This window comes from Microtus oregoni, unplaced genomic scaffold, assembly GCF_018167655.1.
Source record: "Microtus oregoni isolate MIOR12 unplaced genomic scaffold, Mior012 000098F_ref0000018, whole genome shotgun sequence".
Lineage (NCBI taxonomy): Eukaryota > Metazoa > Chordata > Mammalia > Rodentia > Cricetidae > Microtus > Microtus oregoni.
This window is the reverse complement of record NW_024544711.1, coordinates 1,933,289-1,948,099: the sequence shown is the minus strand read 5'-3', so window position 1 is coordinate 1,948,099 and position 14,811 is coordinate 1,933,289. Positions and strand designations below refer to the sequence as shown.

At 37.1% G+C, this 14,811-nt stretch overlaps 1 protein-coding gene across 4 annotated transcripts in view; it reads right to left on the bottom strand.

The window, feature by feature from the left end:
- Positions 1–3,545: 3,545 nt before the first annotated feature.
- LOC121442943 (matrin-3) overlaps positions 3,546–14,811 on the bottom strand; it is a 38,416-nt gene continuing 27,150 nt past the window's right edge. For 3 of the 4 annotated variants that reach the window (XM_041644585.1, XM_041644586.1, XM_041644587.1), the window contains 9 exons: positions 13,236–13,361; positions 12,807–12,932; positions 12,462–12,629; positions 11,627–11,758; positions 10,097–10,140; positions 9,355–9,724; positions 7,629–7,851; positions 7,016–7,137; positions 3,546–4,592 (listed from right to left, as the gene is read on the bottom strand). In XM_041644585.1, coding sequence (XP_041500519.1) covers positions 4,542–4,592; positions 7,016–7,137; positions 7,629–7,851; positions 9,355–9,724; positions 10,097–10,140; positions 11,627–11,758; positions 12,462–12,629; positions 12,807–12,932; positions 13,236–13,361 — 1,362 coding nt within the window. In that variant the 3' untranslated portion in view covers positions 3,546–4,541. The remainder of the gene's footprint in view (positions 4,593–7,015; positions 7,138–7,628; positions 7,852–9,354; positions 9,725–10,096; positions 10,141–11,626; positions 11,759–12,461; positions 12,630–12,806; positions 12,933–13,235; positions 13,362–14,811) is intronic. The other variant, XM_041644588.1, reaches the window with a different exon arrangement.

Sequence of the window (14,811 nt, the reverse complement as noted above, 5' to 3'; positions counted from 1 at the left end):
CACCCTTTTCACAAATGAGCAATCTTTCTGCTCCTGAAACATCTTCAAGTCTTTTGAGACACCCCGGCTGCCTGGCTAGCTTATGCCCGAAATAACAACACACAAACTGTATTCATTTAATCACTGCTTGGCCCATTTCTATCAAGCCTCTTCTAGGCTAATTCTCACATATTAATTTAGCCCATTTCTAATCATCTGTGTAGCGCCCCTAGGTGCGCTTACGGGGAAGATTCTAGCCTATGTCCATCCTGGGTCAGAGCTTCATCGCGTGTGTCTGCCCAGGAGCCGGGAGCATGGCGTCTCTCTGAGGCATCTGCTCCCGAGAGGAGAGCTGTGGAGTCTGAGCTCACTTCCTCTTCCTCCCAGCACTCTGTTCTGTTTACTCCTCCCACCTATCGTCTAACCAATGAGGGCCATGCAGTTTCTTTTTATTTAACCAATGACCTTCCTCCATCACTGTAGCTTTGGAGCCTGTCCTGGAACTAGCTCTTGTAGACCAGGCTGACCTAGAATTCACAGAGATCCGCCTGCCTGTGCCTCCCGAGTGCTGGGATTAAAGGCTTGTGCCACCACCGCTCGGCATGAGTCTTTTTTGAAGAGTCATGGATACGATCACGTAGTATCATGGATCCCATGCTTTAAAAAAAAAAAAATCCTTTAATCACTAGAATGCAACATTTGCATTTTTTTCACCAAGTAGTAAGTTTGAACTCTCATATTTTTGGTAATGTGTCATCTTTCATTAAAGAAATATTGCAAAAAAAAAAAGAGGAATATTGGAAAACAATCCTCAAAGGGTTAATAGCTCAGTGCTGTAACACTTGCCTACCTAGCATGTATAAAGTCCTGGGTTAGCTCTCCTACACTATAGTGGTTAAACTCAGCTAGATACCTTGATACATTTCCAGCTATGGAGAATTCTAAATGAAGGGAGGGCATCACGTTGTTCAAGCCAGCCACCAGTCTAGAACTCCTTATCTTCCTTCTAAGTGCTAGGGTTTTAGTTCTGTCCCCATTCCCCAAGTTTCTGTTTAGCCCTTGAAGTCCAGGAACTGGTTCTGTAGACCAGGGTGACTTCAAAGATTCCCCTGCCTCTGCATCCTAGAGTTAAAGTAGTGTGCCACCACACATTGGTTGCCCATTTTTTAACTTCCAAAAACCTTACTGTGAAAAATGCTAAACAAATACCCTAACTCGTCACATTACCTTAAAAAGGAACATTCACAGCCAGAATGCAGTGGCACATACTTTATTCCCTGCACTCGGGAGGTAGAGTTATGTGGATCTCTATGAACTTGAGGGCAACACTGATAAACCTTGTCTTGAAAAACTGTGGGCTAGGGGTGGAATGGGTATATGGGACGCTGACACTCCACAGGTTGAGGATATGGCTCAGGGGCTGAAGACTTACTATATTCACCATGTACAAGGCCCTTAGTCGAATACCTAACATTGCAGCAACCACTCAGTACGAAAAGTGTATGTGAAAGCAGGAGTGGTGGTAGAAAGGAAATCTTTCCCTCCTAGATAATTCAAATAGTGGATATGATCTTGAAAATTCTTAGAGGAAGGCCTGGTAGTGGCGGTTCATGCTTTTCACTGAACACTTAGGGGACAGAAGGTTATCTCTGAGTTTGAAGCCAGCCTGATCTAGAGAGTGAGTTTCAGGAGAGCCAGGGTAAAACAAAATAAAAGTTTGTAGAGAAAGCTAGGTGTAATGATACACACCTTTAACCCCAGTACTTGGGAGACAGGTGATCTCTGGGATTTGTAAGCCAGCCTGGTCTACACAGTTGAGTTTAAGGACAACCGCAGCTACATTGTGAAACCTTGTTTTGTTCTTTATTTGTTGAGGAGGGTGTCACTGGTATAGTTCAGTGGGTAAATGTGCTTGACATAAGCCTGAAAACTTTTGAGTTTGGTCTGGGGATCTGGCAGTAGGAGACAAATGACCTCAGAAAGTTTTCCTCTGATCTCCACAAAGATACATGTGTCCACAGAATCTAACCAATTAAGTGTTGATAGCATATGCTATATAGCCAGAAATTCATCTTCCCGTTTTCCCTCACCTAGACCATCTACACTGCTCAGGCTGGGTTCAAATTAAAACTTTAACTTTTGGCACTCCGAGTACCTGAGAGGTACACAATAAAATGAAATTTACTTCTGGGATATGCAAAGTGACACTAGCAGAACTTAAAACTTACTAGCAATGAGGAAAAATGATTGTAAAATAAACTCAGGGTATCCTTAAAACCTTCACTCATGTTTCTAGAATAAGATTGAAATAGCAAGAATATATGTTCAACTTTATAGCAGGTGTATTAAAATTTTTTTCTTAGACCTGAAGGGAGCAAGGATGTGAGTTGATATGCAGGTTTGGCAGGACCCCAAATTCAAGCCCAATCATAGGGTAAAACAGGGTCTCTATCCCAGACTGAACTCTGAAACTCCCCACGTTGCTAGGGATGACCTTAACTTCTGATCCCGTTTATACGTCCTGAGTTCTAGAATTAAAAGTATATGCCTTCACTCCTGGTTTATGGGGTCAGACTGGGTGAATGCTAGGTAAGGACTCTATCAATTTGAAATAACTACATCTATAGGCATTTGAAAAGTAAAAAAAAGATAGCCATATCTGGGGGGAAAATCTGACTTACTGCCACAAATCAAGCTAAATAGTTTAAAGTACTCTTCAAGTCACCAACTCCACACAGTGGGACATAAAAACTAAGCTATCACTGCTGATAGATGTGTTTCCATTTATATTTACAATGTTATTCTTTTGTTTGTTTGCCTTTAGAGAAAAGGTTCTACAATAGCCTTGAATGGACTGCGACTCTCACAAAGATCAGGCTTCCAACACAGAGGCAGCCTTGCCTGCTGCCCCAAGTGCTGGGATTAAAGGTATGTGCCACCATGTCTGGCCGGTCTACTTTTTTTAACTGCTGTTAGATTTAAGAAACAAAAAACAAAAACGGGAATTAACAAAAGTGGATCGTTAGTAACAGTTAAAATTAAATAAAAAAAAATTGGCAAGGATTTTTTGTGCATGTTACTGAGGAGACTAAAATTTTACCCAACAATATACTTGAAATATCCTTTTAATACAACAGGGCTGGAAAGTTTGAAACAATTACTAAAAAGTTTTTGTCACTGATTTAAATTGAAACTGTTCTTTGGACTTCAGATTATCAAACACATCTAAAATCCCTTCCTGATTTTAAAGAGTGACAAAACTTAATTTTTCCAATGCTATTTTCAATTCTATTAAGGCACGGACATCTCTGGATATGAACTTTAGCAATTTCTTTATCCTCAGCATTTACAACTGGAGAAAAAAGGGCTCACGTTTCATTATGTAACAAGAACAAGAAATCCACCAGGACTGAGATCTTTAGTTGTTATTAGAACACCCAATCTAGACTTAAGAATGATTCGTTAAAGCATGCACAAAAACCTAACAATGAAAAGAAAAAGTCACAACTGACAAATATTTTGGTTAACATTCCAAACATGTTCAACCAACCAACCAACCAACATGGCCTAGTTTTTTTTTTATTGGTATTCACTTCAGTAACTTGAATCCACAGATATAAGCAGTATATAACCAGAGAGTTACAAGTAAACACAGATTATACATGCAAAGTTCTGCTCACAAAGGTCACATGTGCAGGTACATGAATTAGAAGCGTGCGTCTAGAATTATGGCCAAACTCTTTTTAAAATGCAGAAATGTAAAATCACATTCTGAAAATATAGAGATGGTTTACACACTTCAAAAATCAAATGTTGCTTATACCAGAGATGTATGACAGCTACAGGATTCAAGTGACAAGCAATAGGTTCTCAGGAAATTAATACTGGTCAAAGAGAACGGGAATATTTTTACATTTCACTGAAATAACATTCAACTACTAGAATACGAAACCTAGCAGGAACTCAGGGAAAAAAAATTACAAATCTAAAGCCAATTACTTAATTTCTTATCATCTAAACAGCATGACATTAAAAGAAAACTGCACCTGCATTCGAATTGCCAATTTCACATGAAAATCTCTAAAAAGGAAATGCAACCAAAACAGCTTCCAAAGTCAAATGAAGTCTGCAAGGCTCAGATTAAACTGTGGAATGTTTCAGATGAAAAGTAATAAAAAATACAATTGGTTTTGTTCTTTATTGAATGGAATCAAAAGTTGACATTTCTTTGAAGCCTCGAACTACTAAATTTCATTTTTCTTGAATGGTTCTATGTTATCTCTTATTGGTGCAAGTTGTTTTCCATAAGTTTACAACAGTCAATCTCTATGAAGTACTTTTGTCTGTTGCCATTCTGATGAAACAAATACTTTTCCATTAACTTAACCGTATGTGTACTTTCTGCTATAACACTTAAACACATGAACAGACATCTATTATTTTTCCACTAAAACAAAAGAGTACAATAGTTTTCTAACTATCAGTATTGTGTTTAAAAAAGGTTAACATTAAAATCAAAGAACCATTGTTTTCTTGTGAAATAATTAAGCTTCTTGTACATCTTAAGTTTCCTTCTTCTGTCTCCGTTCTTCTGCCAATTTATTCAGAAATTTCTGAAGGGAAAAAAAGAATTACAGGGACTAAGTAACTGTTGAGACACCTAATATATATATATATATATATATATATATATATATATATATATATATATATATGTATGTTATAAAATATTCACTCCAAGTTTAGGGACTTACACTAATGTCTTAATATTTTATGAATGAGTTAATCTTATCATAGAAAACTAAACTTGCTCAGGACACAACAATAAAGCATGAAAAAAATGGCAAATGGGGAAAATGGATATTTTAATGTGCAATTAACCCTAACGTTTAGAAATAAGAACTCGATTATATAGGAAGAAATAGCTAGATTAGATCTTTGTTTTAACAATTTCACTGACCTAAAAGAGCCACAGTTATACTTTGAAAGACCATGGCTATGACCGGCTGTGCTCTAATAAAACATTATTTATAAACAGCAGGTGGCTAGGCTACAAAGTATAGCTTGGAGACCCCTTCTACCTATGATCTCCAACATATAATTTCTAGATATAGATCTATTAAGATTCTAAGGGAATTTGAAAGATATTTAAAAAGCATTTCTGTTTCTTTACTTCTGATTAAAATATATCAGTACTGGTTACTGCAGACTGATGAGAGGGTTAAAAGCCATTATATCCTTAAAAAGAAAATGAAAACAAACAAACAAAAAGAAAAAAAAAACACAAAACACCTAGTTAAGAAAAGTGTCAAAACAGTTAAGAAAACTGCCAATTTATCATTTGAGCAACATAAACTCCCCAATACCCTTTAAATGCAGCTCATTCATCTTTGCTCTAAGTATTTAGTCATAAAGCATACCCTTCAGGTAATAAGCATGGCTTTGACACCACATGGCCTAAAATCCAAACAGTGCATTTGTAGTATGAATGAAGCTATACTCATCCTCCTCCCAAAATAAACTGCTGTTAGCACTGAAAATAACCACCATTCTTTTCTTATACCCTTAATGGTAAGAGACATACAGACTGCAATTTGAAAACAACATCAATGATATAAACAAGAACAAAAATTATTTTTTTTATTCACCAGTCAACAATGTGCTGAGATAACTGAATGCTATACAGGTTGAGTTTCTCTTGTTTAAATAATTTGGGATTTGTTTGTATTAGAGAGTTTAGATTTGAATGAGGTCCCGTGAACCATAGTCAAAAGATAACAATTCTACCTTTTTTTCCCACTGAAACAAAGCTAGGACCTTACACTGCTACCAAGAGCGCTGCCACTGAGCTGCACCTCTATCCCCTAGAGGTAATTTCATTTTTTCTTCCTTGAATGTGTAAATGGGTAAAAACACATGTTGAAGCCCAAGATTGATATCGGGAATCCTCCTTGATTGCCCTTCAATCTTATTCATTGAAGCAGGGTCTCTCAATCAAACCCAGATCCTGCTGATAAAGCTGGTTTTACCAGCCAGCCTGCTCTTAGACAGCTAGAATTACAGTCTTACCCCTCCCCAGCCTGGCATTTTCTGGGGAGCTATCCTCTTGCTTTCACAGCAAGCAATTTTACCACTGAGCTATCTCCCAAGTCCCCACACAATATTTTTAGGAGTACCAGCATTCTGACTACAATTTTTACTGCTAACGGACCAGATGTTGCGAGTCTCAGACTGTCAGATTAGGAATATTCAACAAGTAGCCACTATTCATTATAAATGAAGGAATGTGAAAAAACAAATCTCTTACAACTGAATTGAGTAATACTCTCAAGTTTCCTTGTACTACTTAATATTGAGACCTTAAATAGGGTCCTAACTAAAAAGCACAGTACGAATTTGTTCTTGCTTCCCCCTTTGAGGTTTACCCATTTATTGCTATAATGTAGAAATAAAAAAAATCTGTTGGTTATAAAAGCGAGAACATCATTCATAATATTAGAATAACAATTTTTAAAGGTGGCTCACACTTATCCAGTACTTAGGAGGCTGACAAAGAAGGATCCCAATACGAACTAGGGAGACTCAGTCTCTAAAATAAATCAGGGACTCGGCACTCAACAAACTCAAAAACTTTTGACTGTTCTACTTTATGTTTGGACCTCTAGTTTCTTTGAAATTTGAGAAATTAGTTTGAAAATACTTGGATAAGTTATAATGTAAAAAAATAGGGTTAGAAATTATTACTTTTCTTTCTTCCCAATTCAATACACAGCTAAGAATAGCACTGATCCTCCCGATTCTATCTCCCAAGTTTAAGAATTATGGGTCTACACTACTGAATCTGATTTTGAGTGAAAAGAGGTTCAAAAGTTAGTAGAACCCATTAAATCCCTTAAAGCCCAGCCAATTAAAGAAAAACATCTTTGAGATAAAGCATTATGATGGGTCCAAGGACATACACACATTTTACTTATGTATCTCATTTATTTCCATAAATCATTTGCTTTCATAAGTCTCCTCTTATATTCAGCCTTACCTTTAATTTCTGATAATGAGGAAGGCTGCTGCAATGAGTATTCTTTGCAACTTCTTCATTTGTATAAAAGAGTGAACACAGCTTACAGTAAAACCCTGTTTTAGGTATCACATAGTCTATACCTAGAAACACAAACATACATTCTTACAAATTAAGTAAAATTAAATTTTACTTAGTACTCTCAAATCTTTCTTCCTGTCAATAAAATTTGAATCAGACAACATATTTGTGAAAAGTCCAGTACAACCTAAGCTAAAAACACAAATAACAACACAATATTCTTTCTTTTTACTTAACAGATGTTCAAAGTCCTACCTATCTGTACTCTTAAAATGGAAGACAAAAATATTAACAAACACAAAACAAAAAGCAATGTGTAATTTTAGAAATCATCATGAGAAGAGAGAACATAGGGGGATGATAACGTAATACAAAATTAGGAGACACATGGAAGAGGAAACTAGAACAATGTTGATGTAAATTTACAAATTAATATCAGGAAGGGAAGAAAACTTTATATACTAGCAAAGCTTACATAAGAGCAACTTTAAATCTTATTTTAATACATTTGCTAGGAGAAAAAAAGAAGAAAAAGAAAGTCTTTAAAGCTTACCAACAGGAACATTAGGCTGATACGGTCCAATTCTATACTCATCTGGAATTGCATAGTCCTCCTTGTTCTCGTCATTCTGGCCATCTGCATTTTCACTTGCGTCTTTGTTTGGATCATCAGCATTCTCAGCAGATTCAGCACCTGGTTCTGTATTTTCCTCATTTTTAATCCCATTCTCCAATGCAGCTTCATTTTCTTGATCAAGATCCTCCATCTTGTCCACCTAAGTTTAACCAAACCATCATCATTTTTGTCACCAGGTTTAAATGTCATGCCTGATTCATGAAATTTTTGAAGTTTTGAATCTTTCCTCATCATCAACCTCATCTAGTATGACAAATACTTCCATATTCCCTGGGAAATGACACTGTTAAGAAAGAACAAATTCACTGCACAAAAATAATCCTGCATTAATTATCCCTTCTCACGGATGGTATACTTTCTTAGCCAGTATAAGTCAATCCTCAGCACTATCCTTAAAATCAAAGTATTATTTAAGAAAGGAAACAAATTTTCTGCTAGACTCACTAGTGACTTCAAAAAGACTCTCAGCTTTTTTTTCTTCTTCCTTTTTTTTTTTTTTAAAGAAAACAGGTTTACTGAGTATACTCTAAGGAGTAGGATGGTCACTAGCAAGACTAGATTGTGGCCGATTTACCTTGTCATAAAGTTAAATAATGGGGTTTAGTGTTGTTGCTTAGTGATGAAGTGTTTTCTTTTAATGTGTTGCCATTAGTTTGACCCCTAACATAAAAAACAACAAACATGTAGAAAAACAAATCTGTCAAGCTTCAGTAACATGAATCCCACTAAAATCCACACTTCATCAAATGGAAAGCCTGCCTCATCTGAGAAAATATCAGAAGACTTTATATTCAGGCTGGAGAGATGGTGCAATGGTTAAGAGCTGTGATTTTAATTCCAGAGGATCTGATGCCCTCAAATAGACATATATAGTCAAAACACCAGTGACCATAAAATAATAAAGAAATCATTAGAAAACAAAAAAGATTTACAAAAATGCTATAAAAAAAGATTATCTATATTTCACTGAGGGTCTGACTCAGTGGTGGAGAGAGCCTGCCTAAGACTTATCAGGCCCAAGGTTCTATACTCAGGACCATTAAAATAAATAAAAGGAAAGAAATTTCATATTTTATACTTTCTCAAATATGCTAAGAAATTTTTGAAGAGAAAAAAGAAGTTTTTTTTTGAGTCAGGAACTCTTTATGTAGCCCTGGTCTGTCTGTCTTGGAATACCCAGAGCTATATGCCTGCCTCTCCCTCTCTCCTAGAGTTATGCGTGTACCATCAAATCTGACACTCAAAAACAACTTTTAAATAGTTAAAGTAATTGAGTTACTCAATATCAAACTTATAATCTTATCTTTGTAGTTATTTGCACAGCTGAATCTCAAACTCTCCTCTACCTCCATTAAGTTCTGAGATTACAAAGATATGCCACTTGCTACCATCTTCTTGAAAACAGACATACCAGCATTTAATAATTACCACTGCAAGACAAAGGCTTGTCTACTTTAAAGTCCTTCTTGTACTTTTGTTTCAAGTCTTCTTTAAAAGTTGACTATTTTTGCAGCTAGAAGGAAATGTTTCTACTGTAGAGTTTCCTCTTTGTCTTTGAACTGTATCTGATTTATCTGACCCTGCTTCAGGTTAAAATTGATTTGACCCAGTATTCTAATTAAAACATAAATATAAAGCTTACTTTTTTAAGTTTTTTCTTGGATGCTGCTGAAGCACTTGCATCTTTTTTCACAGCTTTATCTGAAGGTTCCTTTTTTCCATCAGATGACACATCCCCTAAATTAGCAAGATCAGTCTCATCGCCCACTGAACTACCACTTTCTAGGAGAGCTGCAGCTTCTTCCTCATCCACAAGCAGCTCATCTTCAGACTCAAGAAGCATACTGGGTTCCTGTTCTGCCTGGTCATCCTTGGTGTCTTTCTCACCGTCCTCACCCGACTTCTCTTCTTGTTCTTTACCCTCAGCTGGACTCTCTGTCTTCTGTGAACCATCAGTCTTGGACTTCTTATCACTTGGCGATTCTTTTCCATCTGGAGAATAAGATCTTTTCCTGAAATAAGATAAATGTACATTTTGTTTGCCGAGTTGGAAAATAAAAGTTTAATGTCGGTATTCATGGTTAATATCGATTGTCAATTTTGTAAGATCTAAGATTCAGGGCATCCTGAATGTGGATGGTACCATTCATCCCATGGACTGTCTAAGGTCCCCAATTAAATAAAAAGGAGAAAGTAAATTGAATGGAAGCATTTATCTTTCAATGTAACCAAACTCTCACTGCTATTATTTCCTGAGTGCTTAAACTTGTAAGCCTAATCAAACTGTTCTTTTCTGAAGTTGCTTTGGGCCAGATATTTTTGTCACAGCAAAGACCAGCAATTATTATGCAGTAAACAGACAGACATATGAAAAATGAAATTACCGGGACTTGTCTTTTTTCAGCAAGTCAATGCCTCTGTTAGGAATCTGAAAGATAAAAGTTTTGAGAAATTAAATACACTAAAAATTTACCCATCTGTAGAATTTATCAATTAAGTAACATTCTTCAACCCTCCTTTATATAATCAATTTAATTCATTCAATCTGTACAACCACACCTAAGAAAATCTACTTGGATTTTAAAAGTTCATTTCAACCCCCAAATCAACAAAGAAGTGGGCAATAAATCATTTTGGAAGCATAACTCTAATAAAGTTTAAACAGGTTAGAGCAATGGATGATGCTTTCACAAAACACAATCTTTCTACTGCAAAAGAGGAGCCTTTTATTTTTAAAGGGGAGAAAAAAAACGGGGAGGGGAGGGCAGGTGGTTGATGGCATACGCCTTTAATCTCAGCACTCAAGGCAGCAGTAGGCAGTACTCTGGGGCTCGAGGCCAATCTAGTCTACAGAGTTCCAGGACAGCTAAGATTACAGAGAAACCCTGTACGTACGCATGTACAAACACACACACACACACAAACCACCACCACCAAAAACCAACCATATCAATAAGCTATCTTTTTTTTTGGGGGGGGGGGGCTTCTCACTATGTAGACCAGGCTGGCTTTGAACTCAGAGATCTGTCTGTCTCTGCTTTTGAGTGCTAGGATTAATAAATGGTGTGCCACCACACCTAGCCCACCAGCCTGTTCTTTTTTTTATTTTATATGGGTTTGTTTTCTGTAAGGGTTTTGTCTGCATGTACTTGAGTATTTTCTATGCATGCCGATGCTCAGCGATTAGAGGAGAGGACAGAATCTCGAACAGGAGTGATTCTGAGCCATCATATGGGTGATGGGAACTGAACCTGGATTCTCTCTGTAAGAGTATCAACTACTCTTAAATCACTAAGCCATCTCTCCAACCGTTAAGATTTTTTTTTTTTTTTTTTTGTGTCTACCTGTCTGAATGTTGACACTTAAGTCCAGGAACCCTCAAAGGCCAGAAAAGGAAGTTACAGGCAATTATAGAGCACCTGACTTGGGTGATGGGAACTCTAATCCTTTTGAAGAGTACCAAGTGCTTTTAACTGCTGAGCCCAAAACCTAGCCCTAAATCTTGTACTTCGTATACAATATGATTAAACTAGATCAATGAAATGGCGGAGTAGGTAAAGGTGCCTGCTCCAAGTCTGATAATCAAATGTGCATGCACAGTGGCACTTGTACTCCCACAAAATAAATGCAAAAGAAGGCTAAATACCATGAAGGACGGCACTGCACCAGAGGACTGCAACCTGATTTACAGTGAGTCCTAGCTAGAGTTTCTAACAAAACCCTGTCTATCCCTCCCTTCTCCTCCCAAAAAGGGTGGACAGAAAACACCTTTGTGTCTTTTTCCAGACATACGGACTTATCTTAGCTGTTGGTCAAAGCAGTAAGGTAAGTTGAACCCAGTAGCTTGGGAGCAGATGAGATTACATAGTTAGACCTTGTCATCTAAGATGTTAAGACTATTAAGAACTACATACCCTCAGCACCAGTTTTTTATATTTCTCAGACAAGTCAACTTTAACACATCTTCCCTGAAACCAAAGTGCCTTCTTCAGACAATGGTCAACCATTGCCATTGCATCTTCTCTGGTCTCCATCTCAATAAAAGCCTGGAGGGAGGGAGAGAGGAGAGAAACCCACGATGACATTATTTCTCACAGAAACTATATAAAACTATTCTGTATGAAATCTTCAGCAGAGCAATTGTATACATTGCATCAAAAAATTCCCAATACTCTCCTGATTCTGTGTATTACTGGTGATTGAAGCCCAAGGTTGTACTTCTGAGTTTCATTCTGTTCTCTAAATTCTTTACATAAAAATATTTAAATATGAGTAAAGTGAATTCAGATGCTAAATTTGGATTCTGAAAAGCTGGCTGTCACAGTGGCTCACGCCAAGAGAGAGTGAGTGATTTTATCAAGATGGGAGGGCAGCCTGGGCTACATATTAAAGTTGAGGCTAGCAAGAGCTATCTAACAAAGCCCTGCATAAAAAACAAAACAAAACAAATCTCACAACCACTAACCAAATCTTCAAAGACGAGTGTCTATATATATGTGTAAGAACTTTAGGAAGAAAAGTCTAAAAGTAAACTAGGCTTTTATCATGACAAGAGAAAACAGTTTACTTTCCTCTTTGTATTTTCAAAATTTAGATGCTTGACCATAAGCATCTAACTAAAATAATAATGATAATTTAGATATATTCAACCCACAAGATACTGCATTTCTGCTACTGACATCTCTCCCAGTGAAATTATCTTAAAGTGCGTTAAGAACTTACTCTTAAAAACCTCCCCATGTGTATTACCTGACTTTTCATCCTCATCAATATGTAATTCTTTATTTTCCCATAAGGCTCAGCAAGCTTGAGGACAGCACTGTCAGAATAGCCAGAATGCGGTAAATTGCTGAGATGTATCACACGTCCAAGTTCTTGCTTTTGATCAAACTTCTGATCTGGTTTTCCTTCAGGTTTCTTTAAAAGAAAACAGAAAAAAATTCTAAATAATTGAAAGGCAAGTCAAAAGTTGGCAGGTATGCTACAATTATTAACAGTCTTAGCTTTTAAACCAAGTGAACAATTACAAAAATGATGTATTAAGCTTATTACATACAACCTAAAGACAAGGACAAATGAAAAGCTACTACTAACCTTTATTCTCTTATACTTCTGGGATAAATGAACTCTGACTGGTTTGCCAAATACTAATGCCGGTGTAGTTGTATAATAATCCACAGCAGCCTGAGCATCTTCTGTGGTTGCCATTTCAATAAATGCCTAAAATCACACAGAAAGAAATTTCTAAAAATATTACCCCCAATATTTATAGATTTTACACCACTGTATTTAATCATTTAATAGGAAGCACCTTCAATAATCAAAATGAAAAAGACCAGTGTAGTCAAGCTGATATTAAACTAGGGCTCACAAATGATATACTTACTAAAAAATAATCTATTTAATATTAGGATATATATCTTCCTCTGATATTTCAATTTACATAAAAATTTCCATTAATCTAAAATCATTCAATTTCTTTAATATATGAGTGCTATGAATAACTAATATTCCTACTCATACCTCATTAATTTTATTCAAAATCAGATGATTTGAAATGACTCCAAATGGTTCTACCAGTTGTAATAGTTGGTATCTCAAGTTTTTTCCTCGCTGAAAATCCATAATGTGAACAACTCTGCTGGTTTCCTACCCATTAGAGAGAAAAGAAAAAAATGTCAATAAAAGTCCTTTAAAAGCATTTTAAGTATATTTTGTCATATTTCAGTTGACAGTAGTATATACTCAGCATCTGCACACACATAACTTTTATATAAAATTTTATTGTAGCTGGGCAGTGGAGGCACATGCCTTTAATTCCAGCACCTGTAAGGCAGATCTCTGTGAGTTTGAGGCCAGCCTGGTCTAAAAGAGATAGTTCCAAGACAGACTCCAATGCTACAGAGAAAGCCTGCCTCGCAAAACAAAAACAAACAAAACAAAACTTATTTTATTATATGTGTGGGTATCCTCATTTGAGTGCTTGTGGAGGCCAGAAGACGGTTAGATTCCCTGGAGTTGGAATAGAAACCATTCAACTACCCAACACAGGATCTAGAAACCAAATTTGAGTCACCTCTAAGAACAGTATATGTGCTATTCACTGCTGAGGATCTCTGGCCCCACACTAACGTATTTTTAAGGAAATCCCCCAATGGTCTTTCAACTGTTTTGATTTTCATTTGTGTGTGTGTGTGTGTGTGTGTGTGTGTGTGTGTGTGTGTGTGAGAGAGAGAGAGAGAGAGAGAGAGAGAGAGAGAGAGAGAGAGAAAGAGAACATGAACACAAATCTGGGTGGGTAGAAAGGGGAAAATGCAACCAAAATATATTGTTTTTGTTTGCTTGTTTAGAGAGGGTTTCTTTGTGTAACAGTGCTGGCTGTACTCAAACTTGCTCTGCAGACCAGGCTGGCCTTGAACTCACTCAAGGTTCTGTTACCAGTGCCAGGATCAAGGGCATGCACCACCAAAAGTCTGGCTATGATCAAAATATAATGTACTACACAAAGTAAAGAAAGAAGCTGGAGGGGCTGGAGAGATGGCTCAGTGGTTAAGAGCACTGCCTGCTCTTCCAAAGGTCCTGAGTTCAATTCCCAGCAACCACATGGTGGCTCACAACCATCTGTAATGAGGTCTGGTGTCCTCTTCTGGCCTGCAGACATACACACAGACAGAATATTGTATACATAATAAATAAATAAAATTAAAAAAAAAAGAAAGAAAGAAGCTGGATCTGAGGATATAGTTACTTGGAAGGCTGAGGCCCCCCCCCCCCCAGCAACAAAACTTAAGGGCAGCCTGAGTAATTCTCAAAACACAAATAAAAGGGGGGGGGGAAGAGGAAGGCTGTACTGCAGTGGTTAAATCCTTGCCAACATAGCCAAGGTCTTAGGTTTGATTTCCAATACCCCCCCCCCAAAAGTTGGCAAAACCAATTATGCATTAAAATGTTTATTCTAGCCTGGCAGTGGTGGCGCACGCCTTTAATCCCAGCACTTGTGAGGCAGAGGCAGGCGGATCTCTGTGAGTTCGAGACCAACCTGGTCTACAAGAGCTAGTTCCAGGACAGGCTCCAAAGCCACAGAGAAACCCTGTCTCGA